The 15,938-nt window shown below is 44.1% G+C and overlaps 1 protein-coding gene across 1 annotated transcript in view; it reads left to right on the forward strand.

The window, feature by feature from the left end:
* LOC101648271 (myosin VIIA and Rab interacting protein) overlaps nucleotides 1-15,938 on the forward strand; it is a 349,534-nt gene that overhangs the window by 53,560 nt on the left and 280,036 nt on the right. Inside the window, exon 2 of the mRNA XM_004708673.2 lies at nucleotides 12,090-12,232. Coding sequence (XP_004708730.1) covers nucleotides 12,123-12,232 — 110 coding nt within the window. The 5' untranslated portion in view covers nucleotides 12,090-12,122. The remainder of the gene's footprint in view (nucleotides 1-12,089; nucleotides 12,233-15,938) is intronic.

Here is a 15,938-nt window from a genome sequence, read left to right on the forward strand (position 1 = left end):
AAGGCGAGGCTTCACCACCCATTTATCCCTCCGCCTTTCAACCAGCACCACATGTGATTATCGGCCAGGCTGGCACAATTAACTAACTCACCCAGTATTCGGTGTTTCCTGGAGAGCCGAGTGTGGTAAGTTTGTGTTGGTTCCTATCTCAGCGGATGTTCTCAAACTCAACTGACCCCAGGGAACTAAAACTCCTCTTGATCGATGGTATCTGCAGCTGTAAATCAGGAGCATTGATAGCACTTTCCGGTACAAGTTGGACCGCTAACCTCAAGATTGGTGGTTCAAAGCCACCAGCTGCTTTGAGTGAGAAAAATGAGGCTCTCTGCTTCTGTAAAGATGTACGGCTTCAGAAAAGAGTTAGCTTTCTGTGGGCTGTATGGCTACTTCAATTTAAGAAAATAAAACAAAGCAAGCAACGTACTTCTTTTACCTGGATTTTTCTCTTCTCCAGATTTCTGAGAGGTGTAGTGTTCGCAGATGGCCTCTGAACTATCTTCTGTTTCGTGGCCTCTTCCAACTGGAAGCATTCACCCATCTTCAGATTGGAAGCATTTACGCAGGAACCGGGCTCGCATAGCGGTTACGAGTTGAGCTGCCCATGGTCAGCAGACAAAGGCTTTCTCTTCCCGTAAAGAATTGTAGTCCCGAAAACCCACAGGGGCAGATGTACTCTGTCTAATGAAGTCCCTGTGAGTCAGAATCATGACAATCATTACACTTAGTAATGTAGTATCCTTTTGCTGATCCCCAGGTTTTTGAACAATTTTCTGGGTCTCGAAGTACAAATATTCTTTAGTTCTGGGGAGCTTAATAAGCACCTGAGTTGGCATGAGTTTTGCTCACTCATTGATGCTAATAAAGGCAAGGTATCTATTAGGCAGTATTTCACACTGTTGGACACAAAATGAGGATTTTTTTTGTTGCAGTTTGTGTGATAACTTCTTGATCGATGGTATCTGCAGTTATCAACTGGAAGTGTTGGTAGCCCTATCGGGTACAAGTTGGACTACTAACCACAAAGGTAGTGGTTCAGAGCCTCCAGCCTCCCTGAGAGAGAGAGAGAGAGAGAGAGAGAGAGAGAGAGAGAGAGAGAGAAGGCTCTCTGAGCCTGTAACGATGCACAGTTTTGGGAACCCTATAGACAGCTGCTGAGTAGGAATGGACTTGGCGTCAGTGGGTGTGACAGCTGTAACTTTATGTGAAATCAAGTGTCATTCAGTAGTGACCAGTTTGTAGGCTGCCCTGCAATGTGCTATCAGTCCTTCACTGACTAAAGGTTCGTGTAGTTCTTTGCTAAACAGCAAGGCACTGTTTACTTATAAATAAAATAAAAATCAGTGTGATTTTAGATACTAATAAAAGCTAGCAGTAGTTGTTACAAGAACCACTTATTATGTTGTCATTTTGAGTTCTTTTGGTAACAATTATTGTTAGCGTTGATTAGTTTTCAAGACGGCACTGGTCTTTATCTTATTTAGAAGTAAACAAGGCATTCTCACTGTGTGAAATCAAAAAAACATAAATATTAAGTGAAAAATAATAATGAAAAATTATAAGGAATCCTATCACTTGGAGATGATCGATGTGAACATTTGGCATGTGATTATTTTCTCAATGCGAATACACAGACATTTTAGAAAAATTTTGAAAACTATGTATATTTTTTCATCTGTATCTTTACATCTCATCTGTAAATTACATCATAAATGTGCTACTTTTTTTCTGTCAATAACACATAATTTTTATTATACCACTATCATAGCCCATCTTAGAAATATATCGGAGTATTTAATTGAAGCTCTACCAGACATTTTAGTTGTTTAAACAATTTTGACCTTGTACATATCCTTTATATTATTTATTCCTTAGTTATTCAAATAATGCTTGTTGTATATATAGCGTCTGGGGTCTTAAAGGCTTGAAGTTAAACAAGTGGCCATTCAGCAGAGAAGCAACAAGCCTACATGGAAGAAGCACACAGCTGGTGCAATCATGAGGAGTCATCAGGACCTGGTAATAGACATCAGAAGACACATAACAAATAAACAAACAAAAACATATTGTTGAGAATGAGGTGGGGTGTTGGTGGAGCGGAGACCCAAAGCCCATTTATAAACCATGGAACAATCCCCCCACAAAGGGGCCACAAGGAAGAGATGAGTCAACCAGAGTGCATTGATGAAACACACAATACTCCTCTGGCTCCTTGAGGCTTCCTCACCCCCCACCATCATGACCCCAGTGTTGCTTCTCAATGCAGACTAGACCAGAGCACATACACAGGTATAGATAAGAGATGGGGGCTCACAACACATGGAATCCAGGAACAGGAGTGAGAATAGCAATGCCAGAAGATTAGGGGTAAGGTGGGGAGAGGAAGGGAGAAAGGGGGAACCAATTGCAATGATCGACACATAACCATACACCCCTCTCCAGCGGGAAGAACAACAGAAAACATGGAGGAAGGGAGACAGCGGTCGGCGTGAGATATGAAAATAATAATATCAAGGGGTTATGAGGGTGAGGGGAAGGGAGGGGAAAAAAGAGGAGCTGATACCAACAGCTCAATAGAAAGTAAATGTCTAGAAAAGAATGAAGGCACCCTATGTACGAACAGGTCTGATTTAAATCAATGTATGGATTGTAACAAGAGTTGTAAGAGTCCCCAATAAAATGATCTTTTCATTAAAAAATATTAATACTTGTAGAAGACAGGAAAAGATGCATTCAGGTGCAACTTTTAAAAAATCATACCATGTAACATTTGATCACTCAAAGATAACCATACTTACATTTTTTGGCAATTTATTTCAGTACATCTCTCTCTATTTTTTTATTTACTTATGACCATATGATTTAGACTGCATTTTCCTACATTTTATTGAGCCATATCCTACGTGCAGGAAAGATACACACGTAAATCAAAAGTGAAAAGCTCACTAAATGTTCACAACGTGAGCTCAGCACACAGATAAGAAACAGAACATTAACCAATGCCTGGCAGTTCTCCCCACACCAACCCCGTTCTGTCTGCTCACTGCCCTTCTTTCCAAGGGCAGCCACTGTCCTGCTTATATTATAACACTACGCTAGTTTTGTCTGAATCTGAACCAGGTACACATGGTGTCTGACTTGTTTTGCTCAACACATCTGGGAACTTTGCCTGTCCTCCCAGATATAATTGTAAGGAGCCCTGGTGGTGTAGTGGGTTATGAGTTGGGCTGCTAACTGCAAGGTCAGCTGTTCAAAACCACTGGCCACTACGTGGGAGAAAGATGAGGCTTTCTATTCCCATAAAGAGTTACAGCCTTGGAAACCCATATGGCACTCCTTTCTGTCCTTTAAGGTTGCTATGAGCCAGAAGCGACCTGATGGCAGCAAGTTCCTATGTAAATGTAGCTTGTTCATGCTGATTGGTCTATTGTATTCCAATGGGCAGATGTTATTACAATGCATACATCTATTGATAATGGACATTTGCATAATTTCCAGTGTGGGTCTGTTATCAATGGCGTTGCTGTACTCATCCTTGAATTGCCATGCATTAAGTGTTGGGCTACTAACTGTAAGGGTGGTTGAAACCCACTGGCAGCTCCATGGGAGAAAGATGAGACTAAACCCCCAAAAACAGTTCTATTCACCGTGAGTCACAATAGACTTGTTGGCAGTGGGTCTGATTTTGGGTTTGTCAGGGCTTCCAACTGGAGGTTCTGGTTCAAGCTGCCAGGAGATGCTGCAGCTGCTGGGTCGGGGCCAGTTCTGAGAACTGCTAGTATAACTGGGGCTCTCAGCATTTATTATACGTAAGAATCACCTGGGGACTGGGTGAAAATGTAGATTCTGATTCAATATTTCTGGGGTAGAAATAAATGCTCATCCTCAGCATGGATTCAAATCGAACGAACTGGTCAGAAGCCCTGCTTTTTGAGAATTTTCAACGGATTGCTGCCTTCATATGGAAAAGTGTCTTTTAGTACATTTTTATGTACACATAACATTTCAAAGTATGGTTGTATATCATTCAATTCTACTTTTGGGCCTTTAGTTTATTTTCAGTAGTTTTCTGCAATAAATACTAAGAAGGACATTCTTGTGCATACATCTTTGCCCAGTTATCCAATTTATTGAAGAAATTTCCAAGATTGAAATGGTTAAGTCTGGGTTCACACATATTTAATATTTATGGTCAGATTTCCATCTGAAATTTTATACTTATTTATATTTTCCCTTTGAGTCTGTTCCTGGAATCATACTAGATAAAAAATTGCAACTGTTGTACTTACTGTAATTAGCAGCACTTTACTAGTGAAAGAGAACACTTTATTAAACAATGTTGTAGACATTGATAGTTTTAATAAATGTGTCATTTTAATATTTTAGAGAGTTCTTTATTTAGCTTAGCATCTTAAGAGTGATTTTTAATATACTAGGATCATAGCATCATGTCACCTACTTTTTAATTTTATTCATATTGTCTTTCCTATATGAAATTTTCTGATTCAGGCAGTAAAATTCAGGGTGATATTTTTAGATTATTTGACCCTTTCGGTAATGGCGAGTAGTAGCCTGAGGATGGGGGGCATGGTTATTTCGGAGAAACAAGACTGGATTCCCAAGGAGATAAGCACATATATGTCAAGGTGTAGACTGAGTCTGGGACTGAAAGGGGCCTCTTGAATAAATGCATTCTGAGAAATCCAGATTTTATGTAATGAATTTTAGCTTGACACTTGCCGGTGTGCCGAATGCTTCCAAAAGTCTTTTTTTTTTTTTTTTTCTATTAAGTTGGAGAAGTTGCTTTGGGAGAGAGTCCTGATGTTGTAAAGATCAGTGCCCTTCCCAAATTGGCTGGTAAATTTTCAACCAATAAAAATTCACTGGAACTTGCAGTCCTAATTTCATAAAATGAGTTTAAATTTCCTCTGGCAACATACATGGGCAATTAGCATGGGTTCCTTTTTTCTTCTTTTCCTTTTCTTTCTCTTTTGGTGTCTATCTATATAAGATGAGCAAGATAATAAATCCCAGTGAGACCTCAATGGGAACTGACAGTTGCCGGGGCGGGAGCATTGGGTGAGGAGAAGGGGAGGGGAGGGGAGCAATAAGCCAATAATGGCAGGAACAGGGGAATAGCAACGCATCTAAGAGTGATGGTGAGGAAGGGATAGCGTTCCTGGTCATGCTTGATCAATGAAATATATCCAAGAGGAATTACTGAGAGGCGGATAATGGATAAATATGATAGTGGGGCAGGAGAAAAGAGAAATAGAGGAAAGAACAAAGTAACAATGATATATATAGATATAAACATCGATTTTGTGTTAGTAGAAAAACATTCATAGGCACTTATTTTTATATAAAAAAGAGGTTTATATACAAGAGCAATTAAATATTGAGAAAAGATCCCAGCCCAGTTCAAGTCCATAAGTCCTATATTAGCTCATATGTCCGATACCAATCTATAAAGTTCTCTTCAGACTCATGAAATACATGCAATGATGCCAAATGCTGGAGGATCACAGGCTAGTGGGATGGAAGTCTTGTGGATCCAGTGGTGTAAGTATCTCAGCACTAGCAGGGGTCTCTATGTGGCTTCTCTGGCCCCAAGGGTCTGGTTGCATCAGGGTAGGTCCATGTGGCTTTTCCAGCTCCCAGGGTATAGCTTCATGTGTCTTGTCAGTAGAGCATCTCTCAGGGAGTGATCAGAGAGAGAGTGTCTTCTGCCTCCAAGGAGGAAAATACAGGAATTCCCAGAATCCTCAGGGGAAAGCCATGCCCACACAGAGGCCTCATTGGCTATGACCAGATTGACAGACTAGACTCCACCCCTTCACTCTTAATCCTCTTAAATCACAAATTGACACCAGATTATGTAACTACCACAGATATGTATATATGGAAATATATAAACATAAACGTATTTGTCTATATATATGTAAATACAATAAGGAAGCAGATGGACTTTGAGCCTCTACTTTAATTTTACCTCAGTAGAATGGTTTGTTCTCCTAATGTGGCATTGTTTGATGCTCACCTTCCCCACATGGTTGCTGAAGATAAAATGGGTACATAAGCAAGTGTGGTGAAGAAAGCTGGTGGTTCCTGGCTATTAAAAGATAGAGTGTGAGGGGTCTTAGAGGCTTGTATTTAACCTAGTGGCTCTTTGGCAGGGAAGCAACAAAGCCCACACGGAAGAAGCACACCAGTCTCTGTGATCATGAGGTGTCGATGGGAAGAGGTATCAGAAATTCAAAAACAAGCAACCAAATTGACATGAAGAAGTATAGACAAAGAGGAGAGCCCAAACCACCTGTAAGATAAATGGACAGTTCTTACAGAAGGGTCACATGGAAGGGACGATATACCCAGGGTGCAGTATAGCACAGTTGAAACACAAAACTATCCTCTAGTTCTTTAATATTCTTCCCCCCGCACCCCCAGTATTATGGTCTTTGTTTTACTGCATTAGTCCTGTTAGACCTGCATATGTTCATGTGTATAATTAAGATCGTTAGATGCATGAAATCCAAGACAGATAAACCCTTCAGGAATTGTAATGAGAGTAATGATTCCCTGAGGGTACAGAAAGAGAGGTGGGGGGAGGGGGGAGAGGGGAACTGATAGCAATGATGACCACATAACCCCACTCCAGGGGAACAAATCACAGAATGGCAGGTGAACAAATGCATTGAATGGTGTAAGATTGGGAGATGGGTAACAATAATAATATTTAATATAATAATGGGTTCTTGGGTGGGGGGGACAGGGATAAAGGGGAGCTGATACCAAAGAGTGCAAGAAGAAAGAAAATGTTTTGAAAAGGACGGTATAAACAATTGTACTATCATGCTTGATCTAATTGAACTATGGATTATTATATTTGTAGAGCTCCCAATAAAATGGAGGGGGAAAAAAGAAAAAGAAGGAGAGGTGACTTGCAATGCCAAGTGTAAAGCACATTAATGGCACAGCAAAGAAGCCTGCTGGTGCAGTGGCTAAAGCGTACGGCTGCAAGCCCAAAGGTCCGTGGTTCAAACCCAGCAGGTGCTCCCAGGGAGAGAGATATGGCCATCCAACTGCGACCTTGAAATTCTGCATCCTGAAAAACATTACTGTGTTGTGCAGGGTCGCTGCGAGCCAGAATCTACTCGGCAGCAGTGGATTTAATGACATGGGAATCAGCTGATCAATCTCTAGGTTGGGATAAAAAGTCCTGAGGACATCAGTTATGTTCATGGGCCAAGACAGAGCAGAAAGGAAGGCTTTGTCAATTAATGGTGCTGAGAGAGGTGGCCGGCCATGGCTGGCTTTGTGGAATGACTGTGGAAGTCCATGTATCAGTGACGGTGGAAAAACTTAAGTTATAGAATGCAGCAAACGAGTAAATGGAATATTTTGTTACAAAGATTTAGGAGCATTTGGGTGGCAGTCTCAGAATGCTGCATGTGAAAATAGGACTTAATTAAAAGGGGGGGGGGTAATGACTTAATTAAACGTTGAGGTGACACTCATTTTCTCTTCCCTGATTTTTTTAAATGTGCGTTGCCATCTCAGTCAGGGTTCAGATGGAGAAGTCAAGGGGCAGAGCAGAGAGGCCAGGGAGTCAGGGACACGTCCACTAGCCCTACAGCCCCAGGAAACACCTCCTACTGCTTGGCTGGCCTTTTGTCATCAGAAGTCAGGAGAGGTGACACTCAGGGGCCCTCTGACCTCTGACCTCCTGGCCATGCAGCTTCTCCAGGACCTTCATTACCCAGGGAAACGAATTCTGTGTGTGATGGCAAAGGTTTTGTCACTCCCTGTCTTGCCCATCTCAAGTTGCTCTTTCTTTTCTTTAATTTTTCCTTAACAGAAACCACATATCCTTCTCTAGTCCTGATCATTCTGGTTTAGATTTTGATTTGCTTAAAAGACTTCCGTCTTTCCCTGAGTGGGCACTTTGGAAACACATTTAAAATTCTAGGAAACCAAAGCGTTGTGGAGGAGGTTCAGGGGAGAGACGTTGGGCCTTCTGGGAAACCACCTGGCCACGGTCACCTGGAGTGCCCCGCTGATGGAAGAAGCCCTTCACCTGTCCACCAAGACCTCTCACCTGCTTCTTCCTGTTCCCCAGGAGTCCAGCAGACCAGGCTTCCTGGTGATCCCTCCTTGTCTTTACAGCCTAGCCTGGAGGCTTCCTTCCCTCCCTTGCACTGCTGTTGCTAACCACCACAGGAGCCCTGGTGTCCCTGCCCACCTGACTACTAAGCGGGTGGTTCAAAGCTCCTGCTCCTGTAAAGATGTACTGCCTTGGTCACCCCATAGAGCTGTGGATCTCAACCTTCCTCATGCCGCGACCCTTTAATACAGTTCCTCATGTTGTGGTGAGCCCCCAACCATAAAATTATTTTCGCTGTTACTTGCTACTGTTATGAACCAGGCAACCCCTGTGAAAGGGTTGTTCGACCCACCAAAGTGGTCGTGAGCCACAGGTTGAGAACTGATGCCATACAGAGTTGCTGTGAGTCGGAGTCAACTCAATGGCAGTGGGGATTTTGGGTGGCCTACCACCAAGTGCACCACCACTTCCCTGCCCTCAGCATCCTTTGAGAAAAGTGGACCCAAGCCTTACTGTGGGCAAAGAACAGTATTGGAGTGGAGAAGTCTGTTTCTACTTTTTCCTTTCCTCTTAATGGTTGGGAATCCTGCTGTGATTTTTTAATCTTGAGATTTAGTGTGCATCATAGGGCCATGGGGTTTTAAATTATTTAATGAAGCTTGTTAAGGACTGAAACAGTTGTGCTTGCTACTGGTATTGTGACTACTCACACTTGGAAGGCATTTTCCTGGGGGAAAGACCCCAAATTTAAATGCATCTTCTAGGGAATCCTTTGTTAAGTCTTAAATAGGGCAGAGACAAACTGAATGGATGAGGGAGATTAGCAGCACTATGCCCCACCATGAACGATGCCCAGAGGCTTCACAGCCAAGAAGCTACTTAAACAGGACTTGGAAGACAAAGTTAGGATTAGGGACAAGCCAGTGAATCGCAGTGGAAGCAGGACAAAGAAGTGGGACAGAGACTATGGGATCCATACCTTGTGGCAGAGGAGTTTACAAGGTTGGTTCAGATTGCAGATTAGATATGTTTATAAGATTGATTCAGGGCTTCCTACCACATAACCGTGTGACGCTAGTACCCTCCGGTTCCCATAACGAGCACAGCCAGGCAAATTCCTGAGAGTGAGCCCGCCCCTGCCTGCACTGGCCAGAGGAGGTTCAGCAATCCTCTTTAAACACTCTGCTTTATCGGGTCACTAGGGACCAGAATGGGCTCAATGGGATTTTGGGGGAAGATGGGGTAGGGTGTGGGGGGTGAATTAGGACTTGTCCTAAAGGTAGAGCTCTTTATATCATCATTCAATGGTCGGAAAGAACTCAGTGAGGGCTGAATTCACGCAGAGATGCAAAATGGATTTGAGGCTCCCGGGGTAAGCCATTGGCCTCCCACAAACATAGTGTTCTGGCTTGAAGCTTGAGTAAATGGGCAGGTCATCTCAGTCTGAAAGGCAGGGCAGAATGGGATGTCCTGTTCTTGGTCAGGGTGTACCAGGGTTAAACCAAAACAAAACATCAGAACTCAATGAAATGTGGGTATGAGGCTTGTTCGGAACAGTTCTTCAGGATGTGCTTTCAGACCATTTGGATTGCAGAAAAAGCAAATGGCTCAAAGAAACGAGGTACAGTTGATCTGACGAAGAGAAGACACTGAGTCAAACTCATGGCCATCCAGCCAGTGCTGACTCAGAAGAGGAGGGGGAAGCAGAACATTGACCCTTGGCTCATCTTACCATTGGACACTGTCAGTCCCCTTGACTGAACTCTGTTGGTATCAGGTCACAAGATGGCCTCGGCCCCTCCACTTAGCCATGCCTTTCAACATTCAAATGTAGCAAAGCTTCCTACAGGAAAGAAGGGAAAAACCAAGTCTTAACTGTTAAAAAAATAAAATAAAATAATGGATATTTTATTTCCTGAGCAAGACAACCCCAGATCAAAGCAAGATACCTACTATCAAGTTCTCTCGCTGACGCCGGAAACGGGCTGTTCACTCAGGACCGCGAACTCCAAAACCTGAGGTCCAGAGACTGTCTGTACATCTTCCAAGATGACCCTTGGTGTCAAAGGGTGGGACTGCGTCAGATACACAACCATGTCCCAGGATTGTGATTTGTCTTAGACCAACGGTTCTCAACCTGTGGGTCACAACCCCTTTGGGGGGTCAAATGACCCTTTCACGGGGGTTGCCTGATTCATATAAGTAGCAAAATTACAGTTATGAATTTTTCGTATGAAGTTATGAAGTAGCAATGAAAATAATGTTATGGTTAGGGGGTCACCACCACATGAGGAACTGCATTAAAGGGTTGCGGCATTAGGAAGGTTGAGAACCAGTGTCTTAGACAATATGACCATGAGCCTCCCTTTCCTCTACCTGTACGTGGTGATGGTACTGTTTTGCTGTAGGATTTGGTATGAGTTTAAAATATTGTATTAGTCTGGGTTGACTAGAGAAACAAATCCATAGACACTAATATGTGTATAAGAAAGAGCTTTGTATCAAAGAGTAGTTTTATATTAAAAAAAAATCACAGCCCAGTGCAGAACAAGTCCATAAGTCCAATATTAGCCCATATGTCCAATACCAGTCTATAAATTCCTCGTCAGACTCATACAACGCATGCAATGATATCAGATGCAGGAAGATCACAGGCCATTGGGTGGAAAGTCTTGTAGTTCCAGTGGCATTGGAAGTATCTCAGTGCTGGGTGGGTCTCCACATGGCTCCTCTAACTCCAGGGCTCTGGTTCCATCAGCTTAGCTCCATGTGGCTTGTCAGCAGGAAGACAGGCAGAGAGGGTGTGTGTCCCACCTCCAGGGAGGAAGACAGGAGTTCCCAGAATCCTCAGGGAAGGCCATGCCTCATTGGCTATGACCTGATGGACAGGCTAGATTCCACCCCTTCGCTCAAGTTGACAGTAGATTATGTAACTGCCACAAATATTGTGTTAAAAAACCCACTTGTATTTATATGTGTGTATATATGAAAAGCTGAAATATCTAGTATTCAATTCATAATAAATCTACCAAACAAAACCCACTGCTGTGGTATCGATTTTGTCTGCTTGGGTTTCCAAGACTGTAAACCTGGAGTGGGATTGCTTTTCTACATTGATTAAATTGATCACATGAACTTTTCCTGTTATTTTGTTAACGTGGCAAGTTACACCGATTGATTTTGAACGTTCAACCCGCCTTACATTGCTCACAATATACCCCACTTGGTTATAGTGCGTAGTTCTTTTAATTTATTGATGGATTGGACCCACTAATGTGTTATTGAGAATTTTTCCATTCAAATTAATGATGGCTTTCAGCTCGGGAAAATTTTCTGGAATTATTTATTTGGTTTATCCTTGGGTATACTTGTTCATTAAGAATGATTTCTGAAAATGCAGCTCCCCCTAATTTTGATGTTTCCACCACAGGGAGGGGCCTCTCTGAAAGGCTGTCCTTTCTACCGCTGAAAAGATGACAAGATATTTTTACTATTTCCCTTAACAGAAGAGATTTATTGAGTTCTAGTTTATATCTCTTAGTCGTGTAAAACTTTAAGGGATGATACAGTGTGGTATAAACGGGCTATTTCAAAGTGAGGAAAGTTCTCACAGTTTATTTCAGAGAACGCAAAGCCTCAGAATCCACAAAAACCTTCCGGGTTTGGATATTGCATTTGGGGATCTTGTAGAAATCGACATTGGGCTTCATTTTGCTGGGAAAATATCCTGGTGAAGAATTAAGATAAATAGAATCGTCGCGTGGGCAGCTGCATTCTGTGTGTGTGTGTGTGTGTGTGTGTGTCACTTAATTCACCAATAAACATTTGCTGAAGTCTCTGAGCACAAGACCCTCCATTGTATAAGTACTTACATACAATAGGTAACATATGTTTAGTTCTGGTTTTAATGACCAAGTCGGTTAATTTTGTACAGAGTTTTTATCTTGCACCCAGCTGATGATCGGTGCTCTTTGTTCGGATTTCTCAGGACCTTTCTCATCACCCGCACTGGTCTTCAATCATGGGCAGGAAGCTGGATCTGTCTGGTTTGACTGACGATGAAACAGAGCATGTCCTCCAGGTGGTTCAGCGGGACTTCAATCTCCGCAAAAAGGAGGAGGAGCGACTCAGGTGAGTGAGATCCGTCGGCGCCCAGGTGGAAACATGCTTCCTGTTCCGGGACGGTTGGCTCTGGATTCTGACCGCTGCCCGTCATGTGAACCCATCCTTCGGTTTAAGAGATGAATGTCCAGCCCGTTTTAGGAAGGCTTTCCAACTTAATACTGGGCAGCCGATCTGGACATGTACGCGGCTGTTCTCACTCCCAAGTGAGCATGTCCCGCGGCTGCTCACCCCGGCACTTGCTCCCAGCTAAAGAGTGAACGGAGGTTGTGCTAAAGGTGGATGGCCTTACTTTCCCCCTTAGTGGATCATGCAGAGGGAGAGCCGAGGCAAACCTGCATCTCGGGAGAATGAGGCTCCTGGGTTGGGCCTCTCAGCTACCACAGGGCAGGAAGAGAGCTGTGAAATCCTGGTGTAAAAGAAAGGCCCACAGGTGGGAGTGGTGCCACCTGGCTCAGTGTCCGCTTTCTAGAGCAGGTGGCGGAGGCCCAGAGAGGGATCCTCCTGACTCCACTGCAGTGGGTCATTCCCCTGTGGACCATGCAGGGAAATGCTGTTGCAGCTCAGGTGGTCAGTAATGCCTAACTTCGGCAGAAGTTAGAGTGAGAAATGAGGGCTTAGAACCTGATGGGAGACCATTCTTAGCTCCCTCCCCTTGTCCCTTAAAACTGTCATTCCTTGGAATTTCATCGCCGTGTGCATGGTACTATCTTCCTCCGAGACACAAGCCACAGAACCTCAGAGACTGCATTTGTCCTACCTGCCTTGTTCCCTGCAGCCACCGTGCTGCCAAGCCCTGCAATTCTGCCCCCACACCATCTCTCTCTGCCTCCGCCTGTGTCCAGCTTTTCTCCCAGTCATTTTAGCCGTCTTATATATATTTACATATATATCTTAATGAAAGAAGAATGCTAAAATCTGTACATCGGATACTGGATTTCTAGAGTTCCATTTCTCGGTGCTTTAAAAAAAATCATTTTATGGGGGGCTCTCACAGGTCTTATAACCATCCACATACATCCATTATATCGGGCACATTTGTACATTTGTCCATCATAATTTTCTGAACATTTTCTTTCTACTTGAGCCCATGGTATCAGCTCCTTTTTTGTCCCTCCCTCCTTCCCCCATCCTCTCACCCTGGTGACCCCTTGATATATGATACATTATTATTATTTTCATATCTTACACTGTCCACTGGCTCCCTTCACCCATGTTTCTGTTGATCGTCCCCCTTGGGGGTGGGGTGGTAATACTTCGAACATTGTGATCGGTTCCTCCTTTCTCCTCTCTTTCCCCCCACCTGCCGCCATCCTCCTGGTGTCCTACTCCATGTCCCTGAGGGTTTGTCTGTCCTGGATTCCATGTGTTGAGTGCTCTTATCTGTACCAGTGTACACGCTCTGGTCTTGCCAGATTTGTAAGGTAGAACTGGGGCCATGATAGTGGAGGGGAGGATGCATTAAACAACCAGAGGGATGTTGTTTTTTGTCAGCGCTATACTGCACCCTTAGCCATCTTTTTTAATCTAATCTTCCTTCTTTCCCTCTCTGCTGTGATTCCTCCAAGTCACCTTCCCAGGGCAGGTGGGATACTCAATCTCAGCCCCAATTATCCTCTTTCCCAGTCTGCTCAACGTCGTAGTAAATCCTTCCCATCGCTCATAAGAGGCAGGCTTTCTCTTCTCTCTCTTGGGCATATAAGAGCGAGCAAAGCCAGTCTTTGGGATGTTTTTTATCTCTGCCAATGCACTGCCATGGTCAAAAGCTCTGTGTGCCTTTGCAAGCCTCAGAATGCGGCCTGCTCTCATTGAGATGCCATGGAGTGTAAAATACACACCCAGGTTAAAAACAACAACAACAAAAACGAAAACAAGTCATTAATATTTTTAGACCGATGACTAGTTGAAACGCTAATGTTTTGGAAGTTGAAGAACACGATGATGAAAATTAAGCTCCTCTGTTGTTTTGGAAACTTTTCCGTAAAGCCGTAACTCAAAAACCCACTGCCACTGAGTCCATGCTGACTCATAGAGACCCTACAGGTCAGGGCACCACTGCCCTGTGGGTTTCCAAGACTGTCATTCTTTGTGGGAGTAGAGCGCCTCATCTTGTGGTTTGCAGCACGTGGCTCAGACTCTATTTCTATTGGACCGTGCTGTCCTTAAAGAGGAGACACGGAGTAAATGAACAAATGAATGTATGTATATATATATATGTGTGTGTGTTTGTGTGTGTGTGTGTGTGTGTGTACTCACATTTATATACATATCATAGACATAAACAGATGCATCAGATACGTGCACATACACTAGGTAGGGATGAGAGCAGTGAAGAGGAGGGCTGATCTCTTTTTCTGTACCACTGTCGCTGAGACTCCTCACTTAACTGTCTGCTTATGTGAGTCTGGCCTTGGAGGGGAGGCTGCTATTTTCCACCTGGGCTGCTGCAAGGTGGCTGGGATGTGAGCAGAGCCTTAAATGAAATTGGGGAAGAACCTGCTGCTTTGTGGGGTAAAAGATAAACCAAGGTAGAAGGTAGCAGCAAGGGTAAATCCCTAGTTTAAAAACATACCTGGTGAGCTCCCAGAGGATGGAGGGAACAGCAGAGGGGCGTCCAGGTGAGAGCCAGAGCCCTAGCCTTGTAACCGTCCATCAGTGGTAAAGCCTCCGAGTCATCGTGCTGGGAGATGAGGAGTCCGTTGGTGGGTCTGAGGACAGGAGAGGCATGCACTGATACTGATTTTAGTAGAATCACCGTGGCTGTTCTGTTGGGGACACAGATGTATAAAGCCGAGAGGAGAAATAATGCAGGAGACTATTTGTAGCCATTTCAGAGGAAGACACCCTCTTCTTGTTGGGTGGCAGGAAAGATGCATCTCGGTACACACACACCAAGCTGATGGGTGATGCTCTGGTCACCAGATGGGGTCAGAGTGGAATATACAAAAGGGTGACAGGCGTCTTAAGTGGCTGCTGGCATAGCATTACAGAACTGCCCCCAGACCCCGTTGAACCACAAGAACAGCATACAGACTCCCCTGGGGATCATCTCATCAGCTTCGAACCTTCACTTCTTGCCTCCTTTTCACATTCTTCCCCCAACACCTCTCCTGGAGATGCCTTGATTCTTCAGTATTCGAGGGTGAGGCAGCTCACGCCCTGCTCTGTAACCAGTTTGCATCTCACCTGGGTAGTGCATAGGTTAATTTTGAATGCTGGGATCCAACCCGCAGCCCTGAAATACTAACAGAGCCTGTTGTGGGTTGTCCCTTTGCAGAACTTTCATGAATCTGCAGGTGACTGATTAGCTCCTTCCTCTTCTCTCTGTTATGAACTCATTGTGCTTTTTTTGCGGTCCTCTTAAAGGAGACTTGCTGGCGGGGGGCGGGGGGTGGGGGTGGATGGCACTCCAGTGCTTGCTTAGTATGCCATCGAGGCCAGATGCTATACTAATGCGCCTGTCAGGGACAAGCAAGGGTCCTGTGGTTCTCGTGGACACAGGGTATGACTCCCATTAAGAATGCCTTTCCCACCATTATTACCTTGTGCTGGATACCCACCCTCTGAGCCTCAGAGGTCAAGATGGGCCCAGGGAGGTCCGGGTGTGTTATTACTGTGCACAAACTCTCTCTTTTCCTTGAGAAAGGTGGTGTTTCTGGAATCTCTGCCCTGATTTTTCAGGTCACTTCTGCTGTCGGAGCCTTTGGGGGACCAG

This window comes from Echinops telfairi, unplaced genomic scaffold (genome assembly GCF_000313985.2).
Source record: "Echinops telfairi isolate 266 unplaced genomic scaffold, ASM31398v2 ScPeMD7_4225;HRSCAF=4972, whole genome shotgun sequence".
Taxonomy (NCBI): domain Eukaryota; kingdom Metazoa; phylum Chordata; class Mammalia; order Afrosoricida; family Tenrecidae; genus Echinops; species Echinops telfairi.